This window comes from Culex pipiens, chromosome 1, assembly GCF_016801865.2.
Source record: "Culex pipiens pallens isolate TS chromosome 1, TS_CPP_V2, whole genome shotgun sequence".
Taxonomy (NCBI): Eukaryota; Metazoa; Arthropoda; class Insecta; order Diptera; family Culicidae; genus Culex; species Culex pipiens.
Window position 1 is genome coordinate 61,589,839 of NC_068937.1, and position 24,369 is coordinate 61,614,207.

The 24,369-nt window shown below is 35.5% G+C and overlaps 2 protein-coding genes across 3 annotated transcripts in view; both read left to right on the top strand.

Moving 5' to 3' along the window:
- LOC120419903 (pre-mRNA-splicing factor ATP-dependent RNA helicase PRP16-like) overlaps positions 1-24,369 on the top strand; it is a 60,516-nt gene that overhangs the window by 2,964 nt on the left and 33,183 nt on the right. Inside the window, exons 2-4 of one of the 2 annotated variants that reach the window (XM_039582770.2) lie at positions 54-622; positions 681-851; positions 14,611-15,191. In XM_039582770.2, the coding sequence (XP_039438704.1) occupies positions 54-622; positions 681-848 (737 nt within the window). In that variant the 3' untranslated portion in view covers positions 849-851; positions 14,611-15,191. Of the gene's footprint in view, positions 1-53; positions 623-680; positions 852-14,610; positions 15,192-24,369 lie in introns of those variants that run through there. The other variant, XM_052706376.1, reaches the window with a different exon arrangement.
- The window catches only part of LOC120419905 (protein trapped in endoderm-1), a 48,089-nt gene continuing 38,833 nt past the window's right edge, over positions 15,114-24,369 (top strand). Inside the window, exon 1 of the mRNA XM_039582773.2 lies at positions 15,114-15,247. Within this exon, the coding sequence (XP_039438707.1) occupies positions 15,172-15,247 (76 nt within the window). The 5' untranslated portion in view covers positions 15,114-15,171. The remainder of the gene's footprint in view (positions 15,248-24,369) is intronic.

Sequence of the window (24,369 nt, forward strand, 5' to 3'; positions counted from 1 at the left end):
CGTTTTGGAAAAAAAAATCCAAGGTTCTAACTTTCTATCTTCCCCCCACGCAGTGTCGATGCTCTCCGTCCCGTCCATCTTTTACCGCCCAAAGGGTCGCGAAGAAGAGGCCGACAACGTGCGCGAAAAGTTCCAGGTTCCCGAGTCGGACCACCTGACCTACCTGAACGTCTACCAGCAGTGGAAAATGAACAAATACTCGTCCAACTGGTGCAACGAACACTTTATCCACATCAAAGCGATGCGCAAAGTGCGCGAAGTTCGCCAACAGCTCAAGGACATTTACGTGCAGCAGCGGCTGAAGGTGCAATCCTGCGGCACCAACTGGGACGTCGTCCGGAAGTGCATCTGCTCGGCTTATTTCTACCAGGCGGCCCGCCTCAAAGGTATCGGCGAGTACGTCAACCTGCGAACCGGAATGCCCTGCTATCTGCATCCCACCTCGGCGCTGTACGGCCTTGGAACCACGCCGGATTACGTCGTCTACCACGAGCTGGTGATGACCGCCAAGGAGTACATGCAGTGTGCCACCGCCGTCGACGGGTTCTGGCTGGCCGAGCTCGGTCCCATGTTCTTCTCGGTCAAGGAAACGGGGAAAAGCAGTCGCGAAAAGCGAAAGCAGGTAAGTTGACACAAAACCAGACATTTTCATAAAACTAAACCATTCAACCTTATTCAAGGCCGCCGAACATCTGCACCAGATGGAGTCCCAGATGCAAAAGGCCCAGGAGCAGATGGAGCAACAAAAGCTGCAGGAGGTCGAACGGCAGCAGCAGCAAATGGTCAAGCAGGAGATCATTACGCCGGGGGCGACGCCACGGAGGACGCCCTCCAGGATTGGGCTGTGAGAGGTAAGATATTGTTGCTTGGGCTTAACATGAACTAGACGATTGATTGAATAATAAATAAATCGTTAAGCTACAAATCACACTGCTTCCAATAATTTCAACGCGACCATTGTGAATAATTTTGAATAAATTAATTTGATTCATGTTATTGAACGTATGCAATGGTCCTTAAAGAGAAATTCCTTGTTTCGCGAAAAAGATCACAGTAATTGGCCGAAATTTGAAAGGGCTAGAACAATAGAAAACAAGCCATTTTATCAAATACAACGTTGAAAGGTGATATGAAATTATTTAAACATAGTTTACATTAAGTTTGTAAGTTTGATCAGTTTAATAAAAATAGTCGCTTTATAAAACAAACTTTTTTGAAAATAGTTTAAATATGTCTAAATAAGACAGTATTTTTACAAATAAGCATCAAAACATCTAAAAAATCAACTAATGTTGCATTAAACCAGGGTGGCCACCTCGGGAAAAAACCGGGAAAACCGGGAAAAACCCGGGATTTTTATCCATCGGGAGAAAACCGGGAAAAACTCGGGAATTTGACTGACAAACCGGGAAAATATTTTAAGTTTATTTAAATTTTGACAAAAGCCCCTCTTAATGTATTCAATATGTTCTTTTCTCAAAAAAAATATTATTCCTGTTATTCTAAAGGGACCATCCATAAACCACGTGGACACATTAGGGGGGGGGTATGATGATTGTCCACGATCCATACAAAAAAGATTTTTTTTGTATGGACAATTGTCCACGAAGGGGGGGGGGGGGGGTAACAGATTCCCAAAAAAGTGTCCACGTGGTTTATGGATGGTCCCAAATGAAGAATTCGCGAAAACTAACATTTTGTTTTCCTCTACAGCAGCGGTTCTCGACCTGGGGTACATGTACCCCTGTGGGTACCACGAGCGGTCTCAGGGGGTCCAGAAAAAACCCCTCAAACGAAATATTTAAGAGAAAATTTCGAAAGTTGATTTGAAGCAAAAAAAGAAAATTGATTTGAATTTGAAAAGAGAAAAAAAAGAAAATTGATTTGATGCAAAAGCTAACAACCATATTTAAGGTTCAGTGAATTACGGGCGAATTATTTTTGACCAATCAGAAAATGTTTAAAAAATATTTGAATGATAAACCTATAATTTGTATTCGTTAAGAAATTTTAAGAATTTAAAATAACGTGCACCGTTTTAGAGTTTTTTCTTTTTGTTTTTTTCTACGAATATTTGATTCAAATTTGTAAATTGTGCCAACCACCGTTTAATTTAAAACATTCAAAATATTTGGAAAAATAATCATATGTTTCATAATTTTGATATTGTGAATTCGACCTTTTTTTGCTAAAATATTAGATTTCAATAAAATTTAAATCAAAATATTTTTTTTTTAATTTAATGATCAAGATTTGTCCTTCAAAGAAAGCATTAAAGAATTTTCTCAACCATTCGATTTTTTAAAGATAAAATAGAATGATTTTTTATTGAAAATAGCTACAACTTCTAAAAGATACTTTTAAATAGCATGTTTAAATCTGAAATCAAAACAGTTTTTGAAAATCTTTCAAATGTATATTTTGGGCAGTTTAAAAATCTCTGTTCCAAAAACAATTCGTCGGTCATCATAAATTTATACCATTTTTTTAAAATATGGAAGAAAAAAAATAGAAAAAATAAAAAAAAAGTCAGTGAAAATTTAATTTACAGAAAGAATATCTCCAAATTGATTGGCATTTTCAGCAGATAGTTTAAGAAATACAGAAAAACATTTTATTTTGAAGCTTTACAAAGAAAACTGATTTGATGAAATGTACATGGACGTTGTGTAAAAAAATAAAAAAAATAAAATATAAAAAAATTGAAGAACAAGCCAAAGTCTCAACATTTGAATGCAAAAAGTGTTTAAAAATGCATTTTACACTAGTTCAGTTGTTTTGCAATTATTAGTCTTCAAAAAAATGTACGGAAAAAAACTTTTTGCGATATTAAAGACCGGAAATTTTTAAAAAAAATCAAAAGATTATTAAATCAACCCAAACATGCTTAAAAATGATTCCAAACGCAGGGGAATGTATTTTAAATAGATTTCAGCTGATTACACTCAATTTTCGCTTAAAATTTAGATGTTTTATGAAAAAAAAATTTGCCCCCTGATTTTTCGGGGCAACTTTGAAGGGAGGGACAAAACTTTAAATAAAATTTGTACCAGCCTTATGTGTTGTTGAAAAAATCGCAGCTCGATCATTTTTTATGATTTTTTACCATTTTGTGTTTTGGGTTTTTCAGACAGTTTTTCTAAATTAAAATTATTTTCGAAAATTTATCCCATCAATCAACTTACCGAAGATACTTAATCGATAAAATAAGTGTCAAGATACATTTTTGTTTGGACTAATGATTCAAAAAGAATTTTTTGGTTAAAAAGAAAGTACTCACCAAAAAATAATAACTGATAAATTGATAATTCTTGGAAGAATCGTTCTTCTTGAATACACAAAACCTTTTTTCAAAGAAACTTTACGAGCATTTATATAAATGTTGATAACAATGTACTTTTGCAAATCTTTGCTACAAAGTTAATAAATTGTAAATGCCATTTCCTGCTTTCTAATAATAATTTATGTCATTCTAAAAAATAAAAAAAGATTTTTTTTATTTTTAGTTTGTAAAATCTATAGAGCATGATGATGAAAAATCCCAATCATTAGAAAAATTAGAGGTTTGGATTGGAAACAGATAAAATCGGCTTCGTTTTCAACTTACTTACTTTGTACTCAAGATATTTGAAAGCTTTCTTGCGGAACTCAAACTTTGAACCAAATGTATGCGTTCCAAAAGTATGTTGATACCAACGTTAGCCTAAAAAACATTGTAATTTGGTTTAAAAACATTCCGGAAAATTCCTTTTGGTCTCGGGAAAAAAACCGGGAAAAAACCGGGAAATTGAAAATCGAAATCTGGTGGCCACCCTGCATTAAACGTGATTTGTGAAGCTACGGGGAGTGAAATAATCCATTTAATTTAATTTTTATAACTTTTGATTGTTTTTATAGGGCAAGAAAAGGGAGTTCCATTCTGTCCCCAAGTGGATTTTGATTTATTGTATGTTTGTAAATAGAATTTGTGTGGTTGTGTAAAGAAATTTGCATTTTTGCTCATGGTTCGGAAAATAAAATGAATTCAAACGTGGTTTTTGGTTTGGTGTTGTTATTTGACGTCTAAATCTATAAATTTGGACTAAATCCATTCTAAAGCCAAAAGCCAAGGGTGCCCCATTTTGACCCCCTTATTCAAAAATTCATAGCCCAGCTATTTTAAGAAAGCTAAAAAAAAAGCTTTAAAAGCAAAAAAAAAAAAGAATTATAAAACAGGGCTGTGGAGTTGGAGTCGGTGGAGTCGGGTCTTTTTGGGGACCTGGAGTCGGAGTCGGAGTCGGAGTAAAGTAAATCTTTCCCAGTTCCTGAAGGGAACACCCTTGAAGAGTATCGGGGCCGGCATTTACAAAGCGGATTCAGTGGCAGTTTCATTCTCAACTTAATGTTAACATGTTCAGGTTAATGTTAACATTCCATAGGTCGCCTCCCTAAGGTGTCGTGATAAGGTCCAGTTTGTGACGATACACTACCTTCCCTTTACTAAGCAATCGATTCCAGAAGGGAAAAGATCACCAGTTGTGTTGGTCCGAGCCGGGATTCGAACCCCGATCTACCGCTTACGAGGCGGAAGCGTTACCACTGGGCTACGTGGCTCGGTCAGAGTCGGAGTCGTCAAACAATTTATTATAATTTACGAACTTATTTATTGTTTAATATTTGTTATAATTCAGGTTAATTCCTGGTTCCTTTTGTTGTTTTTCAAACAACAAAATTCAAATTGACTCAGAAAATTGTTGTGCTGAAAATGCATTTTTTTTATCATCATCAATTTAATATTTCAAATACAGATTAGGTGTCGGAGTCGGAGTCGGAACCGGAGTCAACAAATTTTGGAAAGCTGGAGTCGGAGTCGGAGTCGGCTAGAGTTGGTAGGCTGGAGTCGGAGTCGGAGTCGGCTTAACTCAGAAGCCGGAGTCGCTTGAAATATGGCCCGACTCCGCATGTGACCGGTTTTGATATAGCATGAAACGTGGATTTAATAAATATCAAAATCCAAAAAATGGTTTTCTCCATACAAATTTATATGGAAAATTGAATCGCTTTGCGCAAAGTGAGGAATAAACCAATCGGTCCCAAACTTTGAGGAGTTGTTGAGTACCCCAATAGGAACTGAAAAAGTGCTGTGCTCACTAAATTTGGACAACTTCATTTTTTTCCATACAACCATATTACACCCTAGTGACCATTCATAAACCATGTGGATATTTAAAAAAAATCCAGATCTATTCCCCTAACTGGCGTTGACAAATCTTACACATTTTTTAAAATTCATTCATATTCCCCCTGATCCTGACACTTCTAAATAAAATAAACAGATGGAAGAAAAATTAACCAAAATATTTTAAAATGCATTTTTTGTATGCAAAACTGGTTGCGCCATGTACTAGTTCATTGAATTGCAAACCCCTGAAAGTAGGCCTTGAGCGCAAGCGTAGGTCTCGTGCTTATTTTTGTATAGGAAATTCAGAGTTTTTATTTTTGAAGGGCTGTTTCTCGGCAATGGTTTGGGTTAGTTTGAGATATGCATTGATTCTTATGTAAAATTGTCCGGGGAACACTATGGTGATAAAAAAATATATATATATATAAATATAATGAATGGGTGAAAATCACGTTTTAAATCATAAACTGCAAAGAAAAAATATTGGAAGGCATTTGAGGGTTGATATTTTATTTTTAATGAATTCCTTGGACAATTTCGTATAAAATGCAAACAGAAGAAAGTCTTATGGTTTTTTTTGGCGGTAGCACAGAAATAGGGATGGCTCAATCGGCACCAAACTTGAGATTTCTGTTAACTATCGATAGATGAATGTTCCCTCCAAGTTTGGTCTAAATCGGTGAAGGTCGAGTCCAAAAATGTACCCAGTTGACGCGGAATGACCCGAATTCATCTTTGATATATTTGGTTTTGTTAATTGAATTGTTTCTGTAAGCTTGGTTTTTCGCAAAACGAATGTTTTCTTCAAATTAGGCTTTATGTTGCAATCAAATTATTTTTGTCTTACATTATGAAATACTCAGTTGTCATACCGTATGTTTCAACGTTTAAGTAATTAATTTTTAATTTGGAAATTCTATTCGACCGGCCATCTTAGCCTAATATAAATTCCAAACATTCTTGGAACTCATTTATGGATTTTATGCGACAAGCTCTCACCACCAGCTCCTAAATCAATTAAGACCAATTAACCAATAACTGTGTAGAGAAATCTAGAACGACGCTACAGGGGCCACCCCGAGTGGAATTTATTATTTTATTAAACAATTCGCACAAATGTTACCACAGTGCAAATCTAATGTATGTAGGTACGGTAACCTATTCCGAGGAACCAGCAGAGCAGTGACGAGGTTCATACAAATGTAGAGCAGTTGTTTTCAGAGCGCACAGTTGATGACACTTGATATCCCATTCGCGATGCGTTTAAAACTACTAGAAAACAGTTCCGGACCCGGGTCCATTTTTTTTTGTTTAGATCCGTTGACGTTCGAGGGGTGGTTTTATTTTTGTCCTATTATACAATTTAACTGAGTTATGGAGGGGGGATTTTGATGGAGGGAGAATTAAAACCATTGGCCTCCACCGGCAGTTTAGTATACTGTTTCAACGCGCGAATCTGGGCCACATTCGCTTCTTTTCGTCGCGTTGAAAGGGTTCTAGTTGGATTTAACCATCAGTTGGTTTTCAGCTGGACAGACATTTTATGTTTATATCAAAGAGATAAGCCCTCTTCTAAATAGTAAAAAACATGGTTTGACTTAACTCTCATACCGGTTGGCGGGGACGAAACATGTGCTCTTTCAATGTTTGTTTTTCTCTGCCGTAAGATATTGCCTTTCCGAGTTATGTGCATGCTCGGTATCCCACCTAAACATAAAGGCATATGCAACACTGTAACACTCAGTCTAAAAAAATAAAGCGAAAAAAGTTCACCAGAAAAGCAAAAAATTAAAACTAATTATTATTATGACAGCAATTTACTACTGTACCTTTTCAAATCACAATAATAATATTGAAAAAACTTTAATTTTGTTTTAAAAAAAACTCACTTCGGCTTTTCAGTGAAACATAGTATATGTATTATGCGACAGTACTATGTAATTACAACGACAACGACAAGCACAGAGATGCATAATAAAATAACGAAGAATATTCCAAACAACAAACATTATAATCAGTGTGGAAGAGCATGTGTACACATTTGGCCCACCGCCACCGACCGTTTTTTTAGAGGTGGGCAAAAAAGAGCGAGCCGCTCAAAGAGCCGGTTCACTGAAAAGAGGGAACGAACCTTGGCTCACAAAAAAGAACCGCGGTTCTTCTTTTAAGCTCCGGTCTTTTGGAAGAACCGGTTCAAAATGGCATGATTTTTGTTACAAATATGATTTATTGAATTTAAAAAAAAATATTACAAAATTTGTTTTTGAGAATTGAAAATGCAATTATTCAAATATTTCAATGCATATAAAAATTAATCCCAAAGGTAGGAAAATGATATTCTAAACGAAATGAAAAAAACTTTTCGTTGAACAACTGGTTGTATATTAAAGTATTACCGGAATAAAATTTTTAGCTTTTGAAATAAAAGGCATAATTTGTAAAATAGTACCAAAAATCGACTGAATAGTAAAGAGATTTTGAAAAAAAAATAAACCCTTTTTCCCGTTTATAGACTTAATCGATTAAATCAGAATGTAGAAAAGAGATCAAAGAATATTTTTTTCCAAAAAAACTATCTGCATTAGAAATAAACGCAATTATAAAATTAATAGAATTTTTTCCAGCATCCTAAATTTGAGTTTGGATGCCATCCAATCACTCAAATGTTTATGTTCGATTGGAAATCTTGACATAGAGACTACCAACCCTATGGTTTTCAAGAACAACTTTTCGTTTTGAGTTTTATTTTTTTATCAAATAATTTATAAAAGTGCAAAGTGAAATAATTTATAAAATCACACGACTCTTTAAAAAACCTTTTCATTCAAATTTAAAAAAAAAGAGCGAAAGAGCCGTTCAAAAGAGCGGCTCTTTTTGATGAGCGAACGAAAATGAGTGGCTCCTAAAAAAGAGCGGTTTTGCCCACCTCTTTTTTTTAGAGCGTCCAATTTCCCGTCCCGGGAAAAAAATTCCCGGGAATTCCCGGGATTTCCCGGAAAAAAATATTTCCCGTTTCCCGGGAAATTTGTAAATTTCCCGGGAATTCCCGAAATACAAGCAGAAGTATACATTTTCTACCTTTTTGGCACCATCTACTGTTCATTTTAACAAATCAGCTTGTCTGTAAATTTCATGTCAAGATTTAATTCAGATAATATTTATTTCTGATGCATTCACCACTAGGAATATCGTTTGCTTATGTGTTGGACAACAAAACTCTGCTGTTATGGAATGAATAGAAACTATTTTATTTTTGACAACCTTTTTTAATGTTTTTTTTTGTTATATCATTTGAAAATAAGATGTTTACATCTTCCGGCCAAGATCAACATTGAGATTTGCTTGACTTTTTTTTACCTTGAACATGTTGGATGGAAACTGAACTGATATAATTAAATTTTTAAAAAAGGTTTGTGTAAGAAGAATTTGTTTCTAAGTATTCGAGAAATTACAGATTGAAGTTATAAATTTATGAAGCACGTGAGCTACCAAAGGCGTAAGAGGGTTATATATGAAAAAATATCGTTGAATTTCAACCACTTTTAAATGCTCAACATTATTTTAATCTAATTGATTTATTAGGCTGAATACCATATAACTAAAGTAATATAAAAAACCATGAAAAACCATTAAAAAACAACTTCGTATCAAATTTTCAAGTTGAAAAATAGTGTTTCAGGTTAAAAAGCGCTAGAAATTAGATTTTTAAGGTAAATTCAATGATTATTTATTCACAAGTTGATTTTTTTGGTTTTTTTATTTTTACTTTATGGTCACTGAGACAAATTTAAAAGCAATTTTATGATTGTGGAGCATAGATTTTCACTGTCCAAACACATTGATTTAAAAAAATCTTTCTCAACAAAAATACTAATAATATTTTTTTTTTCATTTGGGACGATTTGAAAGATTTCAAAATTAGAAAGTTTATATATTTTCTCAAAGTTGCATGATTTTTTACAAGCAGTCAAGCCATTAATTGATCCTCACACTCATTTTGACCATTAAAGTTGTTGTTCTATAAAATTTCGTTGCAGAAGATTAATCAGAAACAGGATTAGAATAATTTTCGTTAAATTTCAAATTTCCCGGGAATTCCCGGGATTTCCCGGGAAATTTGTTGAAAATTTCCCGTTTCCCGGGAATTTTGTAACCCCGGGAAATTGGACGCTCTACTTTTTTTTATTCGTATTTTCTTCTACCGCGATCATGCGTCAAACCCGATTGTTCCGTTTAAGGGCCATCCATGAACCACGTGGATACTTTTTTAGAATCTCAGAAAACAAATCTTTTTTGTATGGTGCGTGGACAATCGCTCAACCCCCCTCCTTCCCCCCCTCCGCTAAGGTGTCCACGTGGTTTATTGATGGTCCCTTAAGCGAGTTCCGCCCTAAAAAAAGCTTGGGTATCGATATGAATTTGATAAATCAAATTGTTGAATCTCTAGGGTTGAACCACCGATAGCAAGTTGAAAATGTCTTGCTTTGTCCACAAATCGTCATGTTTGTTTTCTCAACGTGCGTCAAAATAGATGAAATACAAAGTAGATACGAATAGTTCTATTTTATTCAAAGTAAAACTTCAATGATTTGGAACTCAGTCCATGCTAGAGATGAGCAAAACTGCTCTTTTTAAAGAGCCGCTCAGTTTCGCTCGCTAAATAAAATGAGCGGCTCTTTTGAACGTTTTCGTTTCGTTTTCAGTAAATTTTATTAAAATGTCATTTTTCCCTGATAAGTAGGGGAAAGTGGGGCAAGGCGACCATATGGGGCGAAAGAAACAATAGGGTCCTAAAGCCCAATGTCAATTTTTATTTACAATTGTAAAAACACGATTAAAAAACCATTTCTGATCACTTTTTTTTTCTTTTAGATCAACTATGGTCCCTTTGGAACGAGCTGTCAAGTAGAACATTTTCTGTCAAGAAGGGCCGCGAAGTTTATTTTTGAAAATTCAATTAAAAATCCATTTTAAATCCTTTGGGTTTTTTAATAGGTCCTATAAACATATAAAGCAAAATAGCTTTTTGTAAGAATTTTAAAAACCTTTGTGCAGGTGTGGCAAGTGTACCATATGGAATCTAGGCATTAAAATATTACGAATTGTTGCAACAACATAATTTATTGAGAAATAATAATGCACAATGTAATACATAGCGATAATATGAAAATTTACCGCTAAATGATTTAATTTCATCAAAAAACGATCTAATTATTAGTTCGTCTTGTCCCAATTAGCTTGAGAACGCACTGAAAAACAATAATTTTAGAAACGAACATTTAAATTTACTGACCTTTACTTGGACATTCAGCATATGTTAAATGTTGTCAAAATTAAAGTAGCCTGAATAAACCCAAAATAATTTTCAATAAAATTTTAAATTTCCTATTTAGAACGCTAATTTGAAATTGAGTGCATCCTACGCTAATATAACTTATGTGCTACCTTTGTATAAGAAGAGTTTTCAAAGGATATTCATGTAAGTGCACAGTTGTTTTTGAATGAATCAATCATACATTTTTTTTACAACTGCTACAACCTGCTTATCGAAGCAATAATTATTACATGGCTTCACAGCTATAGCCTAGCAATTTGGCTTCTGCCTAATTTGTTGTGTCCTGACCTGAGCACGCCTGCTGTGCGCTCATAGGAGAGACAAAGTTGGTTTGATCGCTTCTAGCTTTGTTTGTTGTAGTTTGGTATAGAAACCCGTATCCCCAGTCTCCTTTGCTCTGGGTCTAGGTGCATGTATCCGGCCAGCCGCAGCTGCTCGATCTCGCCAAAAAGGAAAAGCTCTCTTCCAGGTCACATTTTTTTCTAGGCGCGCAAATTTCTTTCCTTACGCTATGTTGTGCTTGTACCACGCTTTTAGGCTCTCTTTACCTCTATGTTTTGCAGCAGCTGGTATGAAGGTGTTTGATGTTTTTTTTGTGAATCACCCAGGTCGATCTTGGTTTTATCCAGGCAGAAACAGTGTTGATGATGATGCTACCGCTATTAGGGCCTAAATGTCTGTGACGAATGAAACGGGCAATGCGAATTTCATTTCCCGTCGTGTTGACTACCCTGAAAATTTAAATCCTTTTTGCTGCAAGATTATAGGAACGAGAAAGGGCTAAACCCGTTTCAAACTGTTCTTGGCGGTATCCTGATTTCTTGCAAAATATGATGCATGGGGCGTGTCTCCCAGTGTTGACCCTTTACCATTAAGCATCTACGTTTTATCGCTCGTGAGTGTGAACCACCCAAAAACACACATGTGCGGCGCGGTCTACAATCTAAAATGCGTTCTGATTCTACTGCCCTCGGTCGTTGCAACCGACTCGAATGAATCGTCCCTTTTGATGTGTGTGCTATAGTACTGTTAGGGTTACCAGTTGTTCAGCAACTGAATGTCGAAAATGACAATTTTGCCGAAGAAGTACGATATGTGCATTTTAATATCGATAATATAAAAGCAGCAATTTTAAGAATAAGAAAAGTAAATTATATGTTTTTTTTGAAAATCTGTTCTGGTTTTTTTTAATTCTGGATTTTTTTAGATCCAATAAACAATCGGGCTTTTCGGGTGTTTTGAACTGCCTTAAGGTGTTTGTAGAAAATAACAAAATTTCATATTACACGAACTCGAAACACAGATTTGATTTACAAGTGTCACAATATCTTGAGACGGAAAGACTCTCAAGACATCCCATGTGCATGACGAAGCCCGATTTTTGAATTTTGCTTCTTAGAAAAATACAAAAATCAATAACTGACGAATTTTTACATGAAAACTGTATAAAAATGTTAAACTTTTTTTTTGATAAACTTCATGCACACTGGTTTAACTAGTTTTCACCAAAATTTTGAGTCGATTTGGTCAAATCAGTGTTGAGATATTGGGCACCCGTTTTTTGAAACTGCTAACTTCAAATAGCTATATCTCAGCAATGGTACAACCAAATGTCTTCAAATTTGTTATGTTAAGAGATGAAAATGTGTAGGGGAGAGTGGGGAGACTTGATCCCCGGGGACACTTGATCCCAAGCCTGTATCTCGTCAGCATGTGGGTAAAACAATTAGCTCTGTTCTAGAAAGTTGTGCGAAATTAACTAAAACTCATTGTAGAAAACAAAGAAAAAAATTTAAAAATGTTTAGATTGAGTTACACACATTTTTCTAGAACGAGCTGCAAAAAACTTCCAAAAGATCTTTTTTTCTTTGTTTTGATATGTATAGAAAACACTAAAAAATTATTCAAAAAAATATTTTTTATGCATAAATTGTTTGATAAACTTATCAACTCCAAAACCCTTACGCATTTGATGTTAAATTTATCGTCATACTATTTTTACAATCAATTGTTTAAAAAAGTGCGTTTAGGGAGACTTGATCCCTGCATTTTTACAGTCACTGGAATCAGCCTCAAGATTAATTAATTGGGCTGGGTTTTCGTACATAGTTTCCTTTAGTATAGTTGTACATAACTTATTGCAGTTTGAACCATTTTTCAAAAGTTTTGTAAACAAAAATTTCCAGCTTTTGTAAACATGCTTAATTTTGGTCTAAAAAATAATATTTTTGGTTTTTAAATATTTTACATACTAAACTTGTTATATTTTGAACACAAACGTACAGGTTTAATGTGAAATTGCTGTAACTTATAGAAAATTAAAAGTTTGGATGAATAAGAAACATTTTGCTTAAGATTTCTTCAAAATGTTGAAAGGGGGATCAAGTTACCCCTAGCATTTTTAAAATGTCGGTTAAAAATATTTTTTTAAAACGCTTGGCATGATTCAAAGAGTTCATCTGATGAAATACCCTTATTAGCCAAACATAGATGAATGTTTAAGCTTTCAATTCAAGCAAAAAAGTTTATAGTTTTGTGAGAAATTTACAGAGTTATGTGCGGTACAAAAAAAGGGGATCAAGTCTCCCCACTCTCCCCTATTTTAATGCCTTGAAAACAGACTAAACAAAAAGTTTAAGTTTGTGCTCATACCAACCTCTTACATTTTTGCCGATTTACTTGTATGTAACCTTTTTGAGTCAGGGGTATTCAAAAACACACAAATAGCAAAAAAAAAAATGATTACTAGCAGAGCTGTTAAACGTTTAAATTAACGACGTTTAACTTAACGGAATCGTTAAACGTTAACCTAAACGTGAACGCGAACGGAGCCTACGTTGATCTTAACTTTAACGTGAACGGAGCACGTTAATTAACGTCGTTAATTAACGCGTTGATTAACACGTTAATCCCCAACTTTGAGGGCCTGTATCTTTCAAACAGTAGCATCTAGCGGGTTACTTCCAGTTGCATTTTACGGGCATTAACTGCGACTATGAGGTCCCGGTGAGGTAATTTGTCCACAGTGGCCACCGGTTCCGGCAACCCGGAACATCCGTCACTTCCTCCGGCGCAACCGGTAACCGGTTCCGGAGTGGTCCGATCGGGTCAAAGAACACCGGCATGATAATAGATGATTAAAGATTTTAATTTTACAAAGTTTGCTAAGCAACAGGTCGACTTTTAAATATCACAATCATCGGAACCATTTGGTTGGTACCATGGAATCGGTTCCGGAGTAGCCACAGATACCCTGAACTGACCCAATGTAATCAGTATATCTATGTACTACAAACAACGTTTCATAACATTGGCTCAAATGTCAATTGAACGACGAAAAAAAAAAACGAAACTATTGGCACTACGCCCCCCGGGGCATGGCCTTCCTCTAACGTGGGATTTCTGCTCCAGCGCCTCTGACGAGACAGGAGAAACCGGGACCGACGTTTTACTTCACCATCCGATAGAAGCTCAGTGGATAAGGCGGGAATCGAACCCGCGTCTCATAGCATCATCGGGATCGGCAGCCGAAGCCGCTACCCCTGCGCCACGAGACCCCCAATTGAATGACAAAAGCTTCAAAAAACATGCTTGACGGATGTTCCGGGTTGCCGGAACCGGTGGCCACTTTGGACAAATTAACTCACCGGGACCTCATAGTCACAGTTAATGCCCGTAAAATGCAATTGGAAGTAACCCGCTAGATGTTACCGTTTGGAAGATACAGGCCCTCAAAGTTGGGGATTAACGTGTTAATCAACATAGGCTCCGTTCGCGTTCACGTTAATTTTAACGATTAACGGACGCGTTAACGTTAATTAACGTTTAACAGCACTGAATTACTGACCTTTTTCTCCAGAAATATTTTAAACGGACATGGAATCAATCGCCAAAACGCGATAAAGTTCGCTGAAACCAGCGAAAGAACTCAGTATTTTCTCAACCTGCACAAAAATTTGATTAGAAGCCGGTCGAATTGTCCGAACCCAGAAATTTGTGATCTGTGAAATTTGTAATCAAATAAATATCTAATTTTAAACATGATGGAACGGAGAAACAACTAAACAGTATATATAATACCTACTAAATTCCAACATGTGCTTTGAATCACCAGGTTGGTCACCCTATCGCCACCCCACAGAACAAACTCCGTTCTGGCGTAGTAGAAGCAAAGAAGCCACCACACAGTACGAAGCGGATCGCCACTGCGACCAGTCAGTCGGCAAGGAAAGGCAAAGAGGAGCGCACCACACTCATCCAAAAAACACCCATTCCAGGACGTGTTGGTATTGCCCGGAGCGAGAGAAAGAGCGCGCGCGCGAGCCGTTTAAATACCATACACATCGGACAATTATGCACGATGACGATGGCTGTACGGCTATACTGCTGATATACTGAGTCAGTAGCCGAGTCGTGTTAGTACAACAGAGCGATTGGTGACTTTATTGTGGTTGGAGCTCGGCGGAGATCGTGACGAACCGGGGCTCAGTTCCGTGCGGTCGGTTATCATGTGAGGAAGAATTTGGAGTCTTCCCGGCGAGCGTCGTGAGCGTTGTGTGTTCTTGGTTAAACTAAAAAAGTGCCATCAACAACTACCGAGAAGCGAAGAATCCTTTCCATTGATGAGTTGAGAACGTGTCAGACCAAAGAAGAGGGAAAAGGAAAATCTGCAAACATGGTTGTGTACTCGTATACTATGTCGATATTCGCGACAATCAGCGCGAGCCTTGTGTTCGTCTTTGGAATCATAGGTAATAACCGCATACGACTCGTTCGAATGTGCTTGCAAGGAGTGCCCCAGAGTGATACTGTACTATCAATCTACTGATAAGAAATAACCCGCAAAGTACCCGTTTTGTTGACATTTTAAAGAAATGTGCCAATCAAACGCGTTGAGAATGCCGTGCTGCGGTGAAACTGTGATAAAAGCCTGCTTTGATGCCGCACGAAAATCGCACCAGGATTATCGTTTGGGTGTAGTGTCCTGGGTCCATCACAAAGTGCGCCCGTCAATTTAGTGTTGGAAAGCAGAAACCACAGAACCGCGTTCAATGAGCCGGATGTGTCCGCGCGCAAAGGGCACATGTCATTAGTTGGTTTGTAGACGACTTGCGGTGTGTGTCAGTGTGTACATAATAAACACATTCGGTTCTAAATTTGCCGCCGTTTGCATCTTCCCGGTGCGGACTCGGTTGGTCGTTGAAGAGAACCATATGGTTTAAGGAGAGTGCGATATGTTTACAAGCAGGTTTGGTTTATCGAAAGAAGAACAACAAGATCGCGATGAGATGCAATGTGAGGGATAATGCAGCATCCTGGGTGGAGAATTTGCGTGTGTTTTTTTGTTACTTTGCAATTAGATTTGATAACGGTCGCTCTTCATAATATCTCTTGTCTTGTTTATTCAAAACAAATTGTTTAATACCGTCATCTGGGGTGAATCGGGACACATGGGGTAAATTGGGACAGCAGTCTCTGCAATGTTGCGGCCTAATATTTTGATATTTTTGAGTGGTTTTGGTTAGACCAGATTCAGAGCAACAAAATGTATGCATTCTCTTCCAAATTTGAAGCTTTGAAGTGCTCTTAAACGTGCTGCCCCTATTCATACTGTAGTCCCGATTCGCCCTAATTGACGGTTTTTTTATAATCACTGTGTTTACTACAATTTTTACAAATTCAATTGATTACGTCAAATGTAACAAGATTTAAGCTTCATTTGAAAATGTTTGTTCAACTATGTCTCTTAACTTTTAATAAAGAATATATCCTAGGATGTAACAAAAATAACTTTTTGGCGGGCATTCAAGGGTTTGTTCCGGTGGGCGTATTGAGCCCAAATCCAAAATATGAGCTTGATTGGACGTAACAGAAGCTGGCGCTTTGCATTCCAATTTTATATGGGATTTTACCCGTGAAAAGAGATTTTTTTCAAAAATTACAATTTTTGAGGCATTTTGGCCACTAAAGCGGTTATTTTCAACATCATTGGCGTGTAGGCCAGATCCTTGGGAGCAATTCTCTACGAAATCGGTCTTTTTTCTTCAATTTTAATTTTTGTATTTTTTAATCCGGCTGAAACTTTTTTGGTGCCTTCGGTATGCCCAAAGAAGCCATTTTGCATCATTAGTTTGTCCATATAATTTTCCATACAAATTCGGCAGCTGTCCATACAAAAATGATGTATGAAAATTCAAAAATCTGTATCTTTTGAAGGAATTTTTTGATCGATTTAGTGTCTTCGGCAAAGTTGTAGGTATGGATACGGATTACACTGGAAAAAATAATACACGGTAAAAAAAAATTTGGTGATTTTTTTATTTAACTTTTTATCACTAAAACTTGATTTACAAAAAAACACTATTTTTATTTTTTTTTTATTTTTTGATATGTTTTAGAAGACATAAAATGCCAACTTTTCAGAAATTTCCAGGTTGTGCAAAAAATCACTGACCGAGTTATGAATTTTTTAATCAATACTGATTTTTTCAAAAAATCGAAATTTTGGTCGTAAAAATTTTTCAACTTCATTTTTCGATGTAAAATCAAATTTGCAATCAAAAAGTACTTTACTAAAATTTTGATAAAGTGCACCGTTTTCAAGTTATAGCCATATTTAAGTGACTTTTTTGAAAATAGTCGCAGTTTTTCATTTTTTTAAATTAGTGCACATGTTTGCCCAGTTTTGAAAAAAATATTTTTGAAAAGCTGAGAAAATTCTCTATATTTTGCTTATTCGGACTATGTTGATACGACCTTTAGTTGCTGAGATATTGCAATGCAAAGGTTTAAAAACAGGAAAATTGATGTTTTCTAAGTTTCACCCAAACAACCCACCATTTTCTATCGTCAATATCTCAGCAACTAATGGTCCGATTTTCAATGTTAATATATGAAACATTTGTGAAATTTTCCGATCTTTTTGAAAAAAATATTTTTGGAATTTTCAAATCAAGACAAACATTTTAAAAGGGCGTAATATTGAATGTTTGGCCTTTGTGAAATGTTAGTCTTGATTTGAAAATTCCAAAAATATTTTTTTCGAAGAGATCGGAAAATTTCACAAATGTTTCATATATTAACATTGAAAATCGGACCATTAGTTGCTGAGATATTGACGATAGAAAATGGTGGGTTGTTTGGGTGAAACTTAGAAAACATCAATTTTCCTGTTTTTAAATCTTTGCATTGCAATATCTCAGCAACTAAAGGTCGTATCAACAAAGTCCAAATAAGCAAAATATAGAGAATTTTCTCAGCTTTTCAAAAATATTTTTTTCAAAACTGGGCAAACATGTGCACTAATTTAAAAAAATGAAAAACTGCGACTATTTTCAAAAAAGTCACTTAAATATGGCTATAACTTGAAAACGGTGCACTTTATCAAAATTTCAGTAAAGTACTTTTTGATTGCAAATTTGATTTTACATCGAAAAATGAAGTTGAAAAATTTTTACGACCAAAATTTCGATTTTTTGAAAAAATCAGTATTGATTAAAAAATTCATAACTCGGTCAGTGATTTTTTGCACAACCTGGAAATTTCTGAAAAGTTGGCATTTTATGCCTTCTAAAACATATCAAAAAATAAAAAAAATTAAAAATAGTGTTTTTTTGTAAATCAAGTTTTAGTGATAAAAAGTTAAATAAAAAAATCACCAAATTTTTTTTACCGTGTATTATTTTTTTCCAGTGTAGTCCGTATCCATACCTACAACTTTGCCGAAGACACCAAATCGATCAAAAAATTCCTTCAAAAGATACAGATTTTTGAATTTTCATACATCATTTTTGTATGGACAGCTGCCGAATTTGTATGGAAAATTATATGGACAAACTAATGATGCAAAATGGCTTCTTTGGGCATACCGAAGGCACCAAAAAAGTTTCAGTCGGATTAAAAAATACAAAAAAAATCGAATGACCGAAATCTTAGAGAACTGCTCTTGGGTATTTTTTTGGAGCACCCTGGAGCTCGATACAGACCTTCAAAGTTTGGCATTTTTTCAAAAAATCGGCCCCGGAAAAAAGATATGCGTCGCCCTAGACGCCATTTGATTTTGTTGGGGCCGATTTTTCGAAAAAATGCCAAACTTTGAAGGTCTTTACCGAGCTCCAGGGTGCTCCAAATTTCAATGTTATATATAAAATGAAAATGAATGCTTCAGTGGCCAAAATGCCTCAAAAAGTGTCATTATGAAAAAATCTTTTTTTGCGGCTTAAATCCCATTTAAAATTCAAATGCAAAGCTCCAGCTCCTGTTTACGTCCAATCAAGCTTATATTTTGGATTTAGGCTTAGTATGCCCACCGGAACAAACTCTTGAATACTCTAATATACCCATTTGTGGTCAGGTAATTGAAATTTCCAAATTTACTCATTTGAATTAGCTTTTTTTTAAATAAAAGTATCAATTTTTGTTGCAATAAAACCATTATTGTAGCTTGTTTCTTCTTGTTCTTTGGAAATGCCTATGAATCTGAAAATATTTTTTATTTTGCTCCAAATATTTTTGAAGTTTATGTGTCTCGGTTCTGACCAACATATATTTAAGAAAATGCAAGCCATGAATTCAATATGTGGATGGAAAAAGCGTTTTAAAGTGTCCAGTTGTTTCGCAACCATAGGTTTTCAAAATATCTCAAAATCGACGCAAATTTCGCAAAAAAAGCTTTTTGCAGTACTGTACTGGAATTTTATGTCAAACATTCATGTGTTTAGTAAATTCGCCGCTCAAAACAAAAAAAAAATATTGAAAAATGTTACTTTTCGATACCAGTGTTGAAAAGTTCAACTTTTCAGCACCCACTACAGTACTGAAAAGTAGAACTTTCCAGCACTGGTATTTAAAGGTATTAATTTTCCATTCAGTTATTTTTGGTAGGGAAAAGTTGGCCGTTTCGTTGCTCCAGAAAGACAGAAAAAAAGGTCGTTGAAGCACTCATTTGAGTGCTAACATGTAAAGCATTTACAATTACACCAAAAATATACGAATCTTTTCAGGTTGAAGATCTGTAGACTTATTTTTCGCATTTTTTTTCGAAAAATATGTATATTTCTTTTAAGGTTCTGAAAGGTATCACTCCCGGTCATATTTGTTTTAGAAAAAAAAAAACATTTGATCGTAGATGGTGTCTTACACTCTTGGGGCAATGACTGTCAATGATGGTTCTGGATTCAGGATTCAGAAATAGTTAATTGAAATGAAAAATTAAATAATATGGCCGATTTATGCCTTTCAGAGCATTAAATCTTGATTCAGAATGTATCAATCAAAAATGGTTTCCTTTGCGTTGTTTGTGTAAGCATTTTAATATCGTGATTAATTTTTCACTTCAATTTACTATTTACTATTTAAGAACCATTATTGACAGTCTTTGTCCCAAGAGTTAATGACACCATCAACGACTTATTTATTTACGGTTATTTTAAAAGTTTTAAAAGTGATGTTACAAATGATATCATTAAATATGTTTATTTCCTTTTACACCAGACGATTTGGAAAACAATGCGAAGAAATGTTTTTTTTTTTATCAATTTATAGCTACATTTAAGCCGTTTAGGTAATCACAGGTGAAACTACTCATTTCTAAACCACATTTATCCTAGACAACAAAATGCTGAACCATTTGTCATTTGTTGATATTTGCCAAGCTTTACCTCCATCAACAGAAGCAGCGTGACACATCACACAGTCACAGTTTAAAATTCCAGCAAACTGCAAGTGTCTTTTTTTTGCCTTATAAAAGATATACTACACGACTCGATTGTTGCTCGGAACTAAATGATGATTCACACCCAATCGTGTCGAGCGTTAGTCGTGGAGTCTCTTCATTCATTCCGAGTTAGTCCGTTTGTCTTTGGTGTGTGTGTTTGTATGTGACATGGGTTACCGTCAGGTTAAGTGCCAATAATAAATAAATAATTAATTAATTGTGGGTATTTTTGAAAAGTCGACCGCGCGCTTGCACATGCACATCAGCGCCCTACGAACACATCCCAAGATCGGGTGGCGGTCGTCAAAGTTCAATGGAGAGTCAAGAACGTTTATTCGTTATACTCCAGTTTCCAACCCGCAGCAGCAGCAAAAGTGTATTGAGGGAAATTTCTCTGAAAACTTGCAGAAACAGCTGGGACGCTTTGGCTGAGCGCTGCAATGCATGGTACCCTCAGTAGTTGAATTTTAAATTTATGAGACTCGTAAAAGAACCAAGAAGTTTAAGAAAGTCAAAATATATTTAGCAATCTAGTATTTACTTGATTGAAACTATACCCCTCGTGAACGAAATGATGCAGAAAATGGCATCCAGGTTTTGCTACATTCAACGATAGCTTTTCTGTCAGAACTTACAGGAAATGTGCTAAAGAATTTTGCGTGTGAAAATTTAAAAGTGATCTACTATCCTCACCAATACACTTTTATTTTTGGCGTACTGCGCTGACATGTGTTAACTAAAAAAAAACTTGTTCTATTCCTGGATTTCGAAGATAATGTAAACATTTTTTGCAGAAAATGTAATACAAATTGATAATTTGTATGAATATCCAATTCCAAGTCTAACCGCTTTAAATGATTTACGAATCGCCCCAGATGATAGTTGAAACATTTAAAAGAACGCATGGAAGCTTTAAATTTTGAATTTATTACTTTGTAAGCAACTGAGTGTACAAAACAATCGTTTACAAACCCCATATCCAGAACCCCGGGATCGTCCGTCGTCGGCGCTCCACGCCGATGAAACCTTTTCTCATCAGCATCAGTCCGAGTGCGGGCGGTTCTCATTGCCCGGAGTTCAGTTTCTTTGAAATTAAATACTTTACCATCTCTAAAAACGAGATCCCTGGTCGGCAATGACGCGATAGCCCAAGCCAAGTGTGCAACAACACAAAACACTTCTTCGAATACGCGCCACTTTGGATTTCGAGAGCCGCGGTTTATTTAACGTTGAGAAAGAGAGAAAGTGAGGAAGGAGGGACCACATGATTCACATGGACGATATATGATCGCATCATGTACGCAGTTCTTGTCCTCGATTAATTTGGTTTGTCGGTTTCGACTAATAGGTCTGACATGGGGTGTTTGTTGATTCTATATACTGTTTCGTCAGTTGAGTGAAGCCTGAAAATGTTCTACGTATAATTTCTTGTAAATGAGATCGAAATCATAAAATTTTAACCGAAACTCATGTGATAAAACATAAACAATAACGTTCAAAATTATAAGTGTAAATATGGGTATCCGGCGCCGTCGCTCCCTGAAGTAGGGTACGTTATCCATTAGTGCACCTCTTTCCTAAAGTGGACCCTCTCAAGGGTTTTTGATGAAAAATTTAAAAAAATCACAATTTCAAGTGTGGTGTTTTCTACAAATCTTTCATTAGGCATGTTCAGCATCATTTGCAACAATGTTGATTGACTTTTAATTGTCCTTTTCATCAAAATATGTATTTTGAGTTCGGCATCTGAAATCAGGTATGGTCACTAGCATTTTCACAACAAAACTGCATTTCTATTTTATGATTGAATTAACTATGCAATCATTTTTTGACTGATTATTTAACTTCAGCAAGTCGAAATAATGTAATTTTAAGGAGCTTTACTAAAATAAAGCGAAAAACTGCTCATTTTCGAGCAACAATTAGGGGGTCCAATATAGGACAACGAAAATCCAAACTTTTCCAAAAGTGGACCCCTGTTAATTTAACCTTCAAAAATGAAGAAAATTGTGTATTTAAGCAAAAGTTTCTCTTAAACATACAATAAATGCTTGTTGTTATCAACCTAAACGTGACCTAAACCCATATTTTTTTCAATTATGAGTATAAATATAGTTGTTTTCATGTTAAAAGTACCAAAAATGCTGAAGCCGTAAGAATTTATAATTAATCAAAACTATAGTTAATTGTACTTAACTGAAGCATCATAATTGCAGTTTGAAATGATATTTTATAATAAGAAATCAAAAACAAAACATTTTTTCTAAATGAACATGCGAGGTTTTATGAGCAACTGTATAAAGAAATCTATTGTTTAGTTTCGGTCAACCATTTATGTAATTAATATGGAAAAATTTGCATCAAAATTACTTTTTTTTAAATATTTTTATTTTCACAGTGATTTTTGAAACGTTTTCTCTTATCTTTTTCGGAAATGAATGTTTTTAAATGTCTGTTATGTTTTTTTGTTGTTTAAAGCCAAATTTGTTGACAAAACATATTTGTTTATGATGAAAAGTGAGCAAAATCCATCTTTTATTCATTATATCTATCATTAGACCTACACCATGCATCAAAACATCAAATATCGGTTAAATTTGGTTTAAAATAACAGTTTGCCTATAGTGGACCCGGGTCCACAATCGGATTATGGACCAGGGTCCACTATAGGAAAATGGGGTTATGAAAAAGGGCTTAAAATATTGAAAATTCGGGTCTACTAGGGGGTCCACTAATGGTTAAAATCTCGGGTGAGTTTTCAAAAAGCCGTAAGAGCCACCGTGGCCTCCGGTACTAATTTCCGCTTTTCTCCAAATTGAAACAATATTTCATTTGTTTTGAATTTAGGCCACTTGAAGGACGTGTAGATGAGCAATCTCAAGCATTTTTGAAATTGATTTTTCGTAAGAAGGACGAGTACCGATGCAAAAATGGATTAGTTAACCAATGGCTTTTGCGTCCTTTTGAAAACTAATCCAAGAAATACCCTACTCAAACACTTAGGAGCCCAGGGCGGCGAAGTCCTTGTAGTTAAAAGGAAGACACTAGTTGTTGGTACTAACAATAGTGACCGATAGCTATAAAGTCAATTTCGTAGATATACAACCAAACATGTACTGGCTTTAAAACAAAACAAATAATGGTCCCAGTTATGATTTGTAGAAAAGCCGTCGTTTCTGGTTGCACCGGAAGCAAAGCAAGATCGCCCCAGCAGCTGGACACCGAGTTGCGGCTGAGGACAAAACGCAAAGGCCAGCAGAGCCAACCAAGACCCCTACACAATCCCCCTTCCCTTCCCACGCCTTGTCTTTAACATCAATCCCTTCCCTACTAACCCCGAGTAGGCCGCGGGTAATCGGCTCCCCTCCCACTAACATTTACACACAAGATCCTCTGTAATTATTAAGTCAAATGTAATTACAAAAGCCGACTCGGTCCAAACCAGGTCCAAGTACCGAAAAGGACCTAATAAAAATAATTTTATGAAGAAAAAAAAAAATGATTTGTAGAACGTATTCTGTCCTGTCCCATTCCCCAAAATGACCCGTTCCCCAGAAATATTTAGGATCTTAAAAAAATTAATATTACTAATTTGTCATTAGGCATAATGGTCAATTATGAATTGGTTTATGAAGACATTTTTGACTCAAGAGAGTTTTCAGATTTTTGAAGAAGAAAAAAAACAACTTTTGTCAGCAGTTAGCACAAAAAGGCGAAATCTTAACACTTTACACTTTGAAACTAATCGCTTTTTCAAATAAATAGTGAATTACCTATTTAAAACTTTTCTGGAAATGGGTCATTCTGGGGTGTGAGATAAAACCTGTAAAACGCAACATATTGAGAATTAAGTAATTCAAAACATTCTTAACCTGAGAATCACATATATTTCAAATGGAAATGAGAAAAAAATGATTTGTTAATCAGGGTGGCCCATTCATGTTGGGAAATCGGGAAAAAGTTAACCAAACATTGAAAAAACGTTGCAATGGAAATTTGGTACCGGAGATAACACATTTTGAAAAAATGAGCTTTTTGGAAAATGTCAGTGATGGAATTCAAAAGCGAAGAAGAAATGCTTTGCCCGCGAGCGAGCGGTGGTGGTAGTTAATTTATTTGAGGCAGCTTTAACATTTATGTCATTTGCTGCCTAGCGAG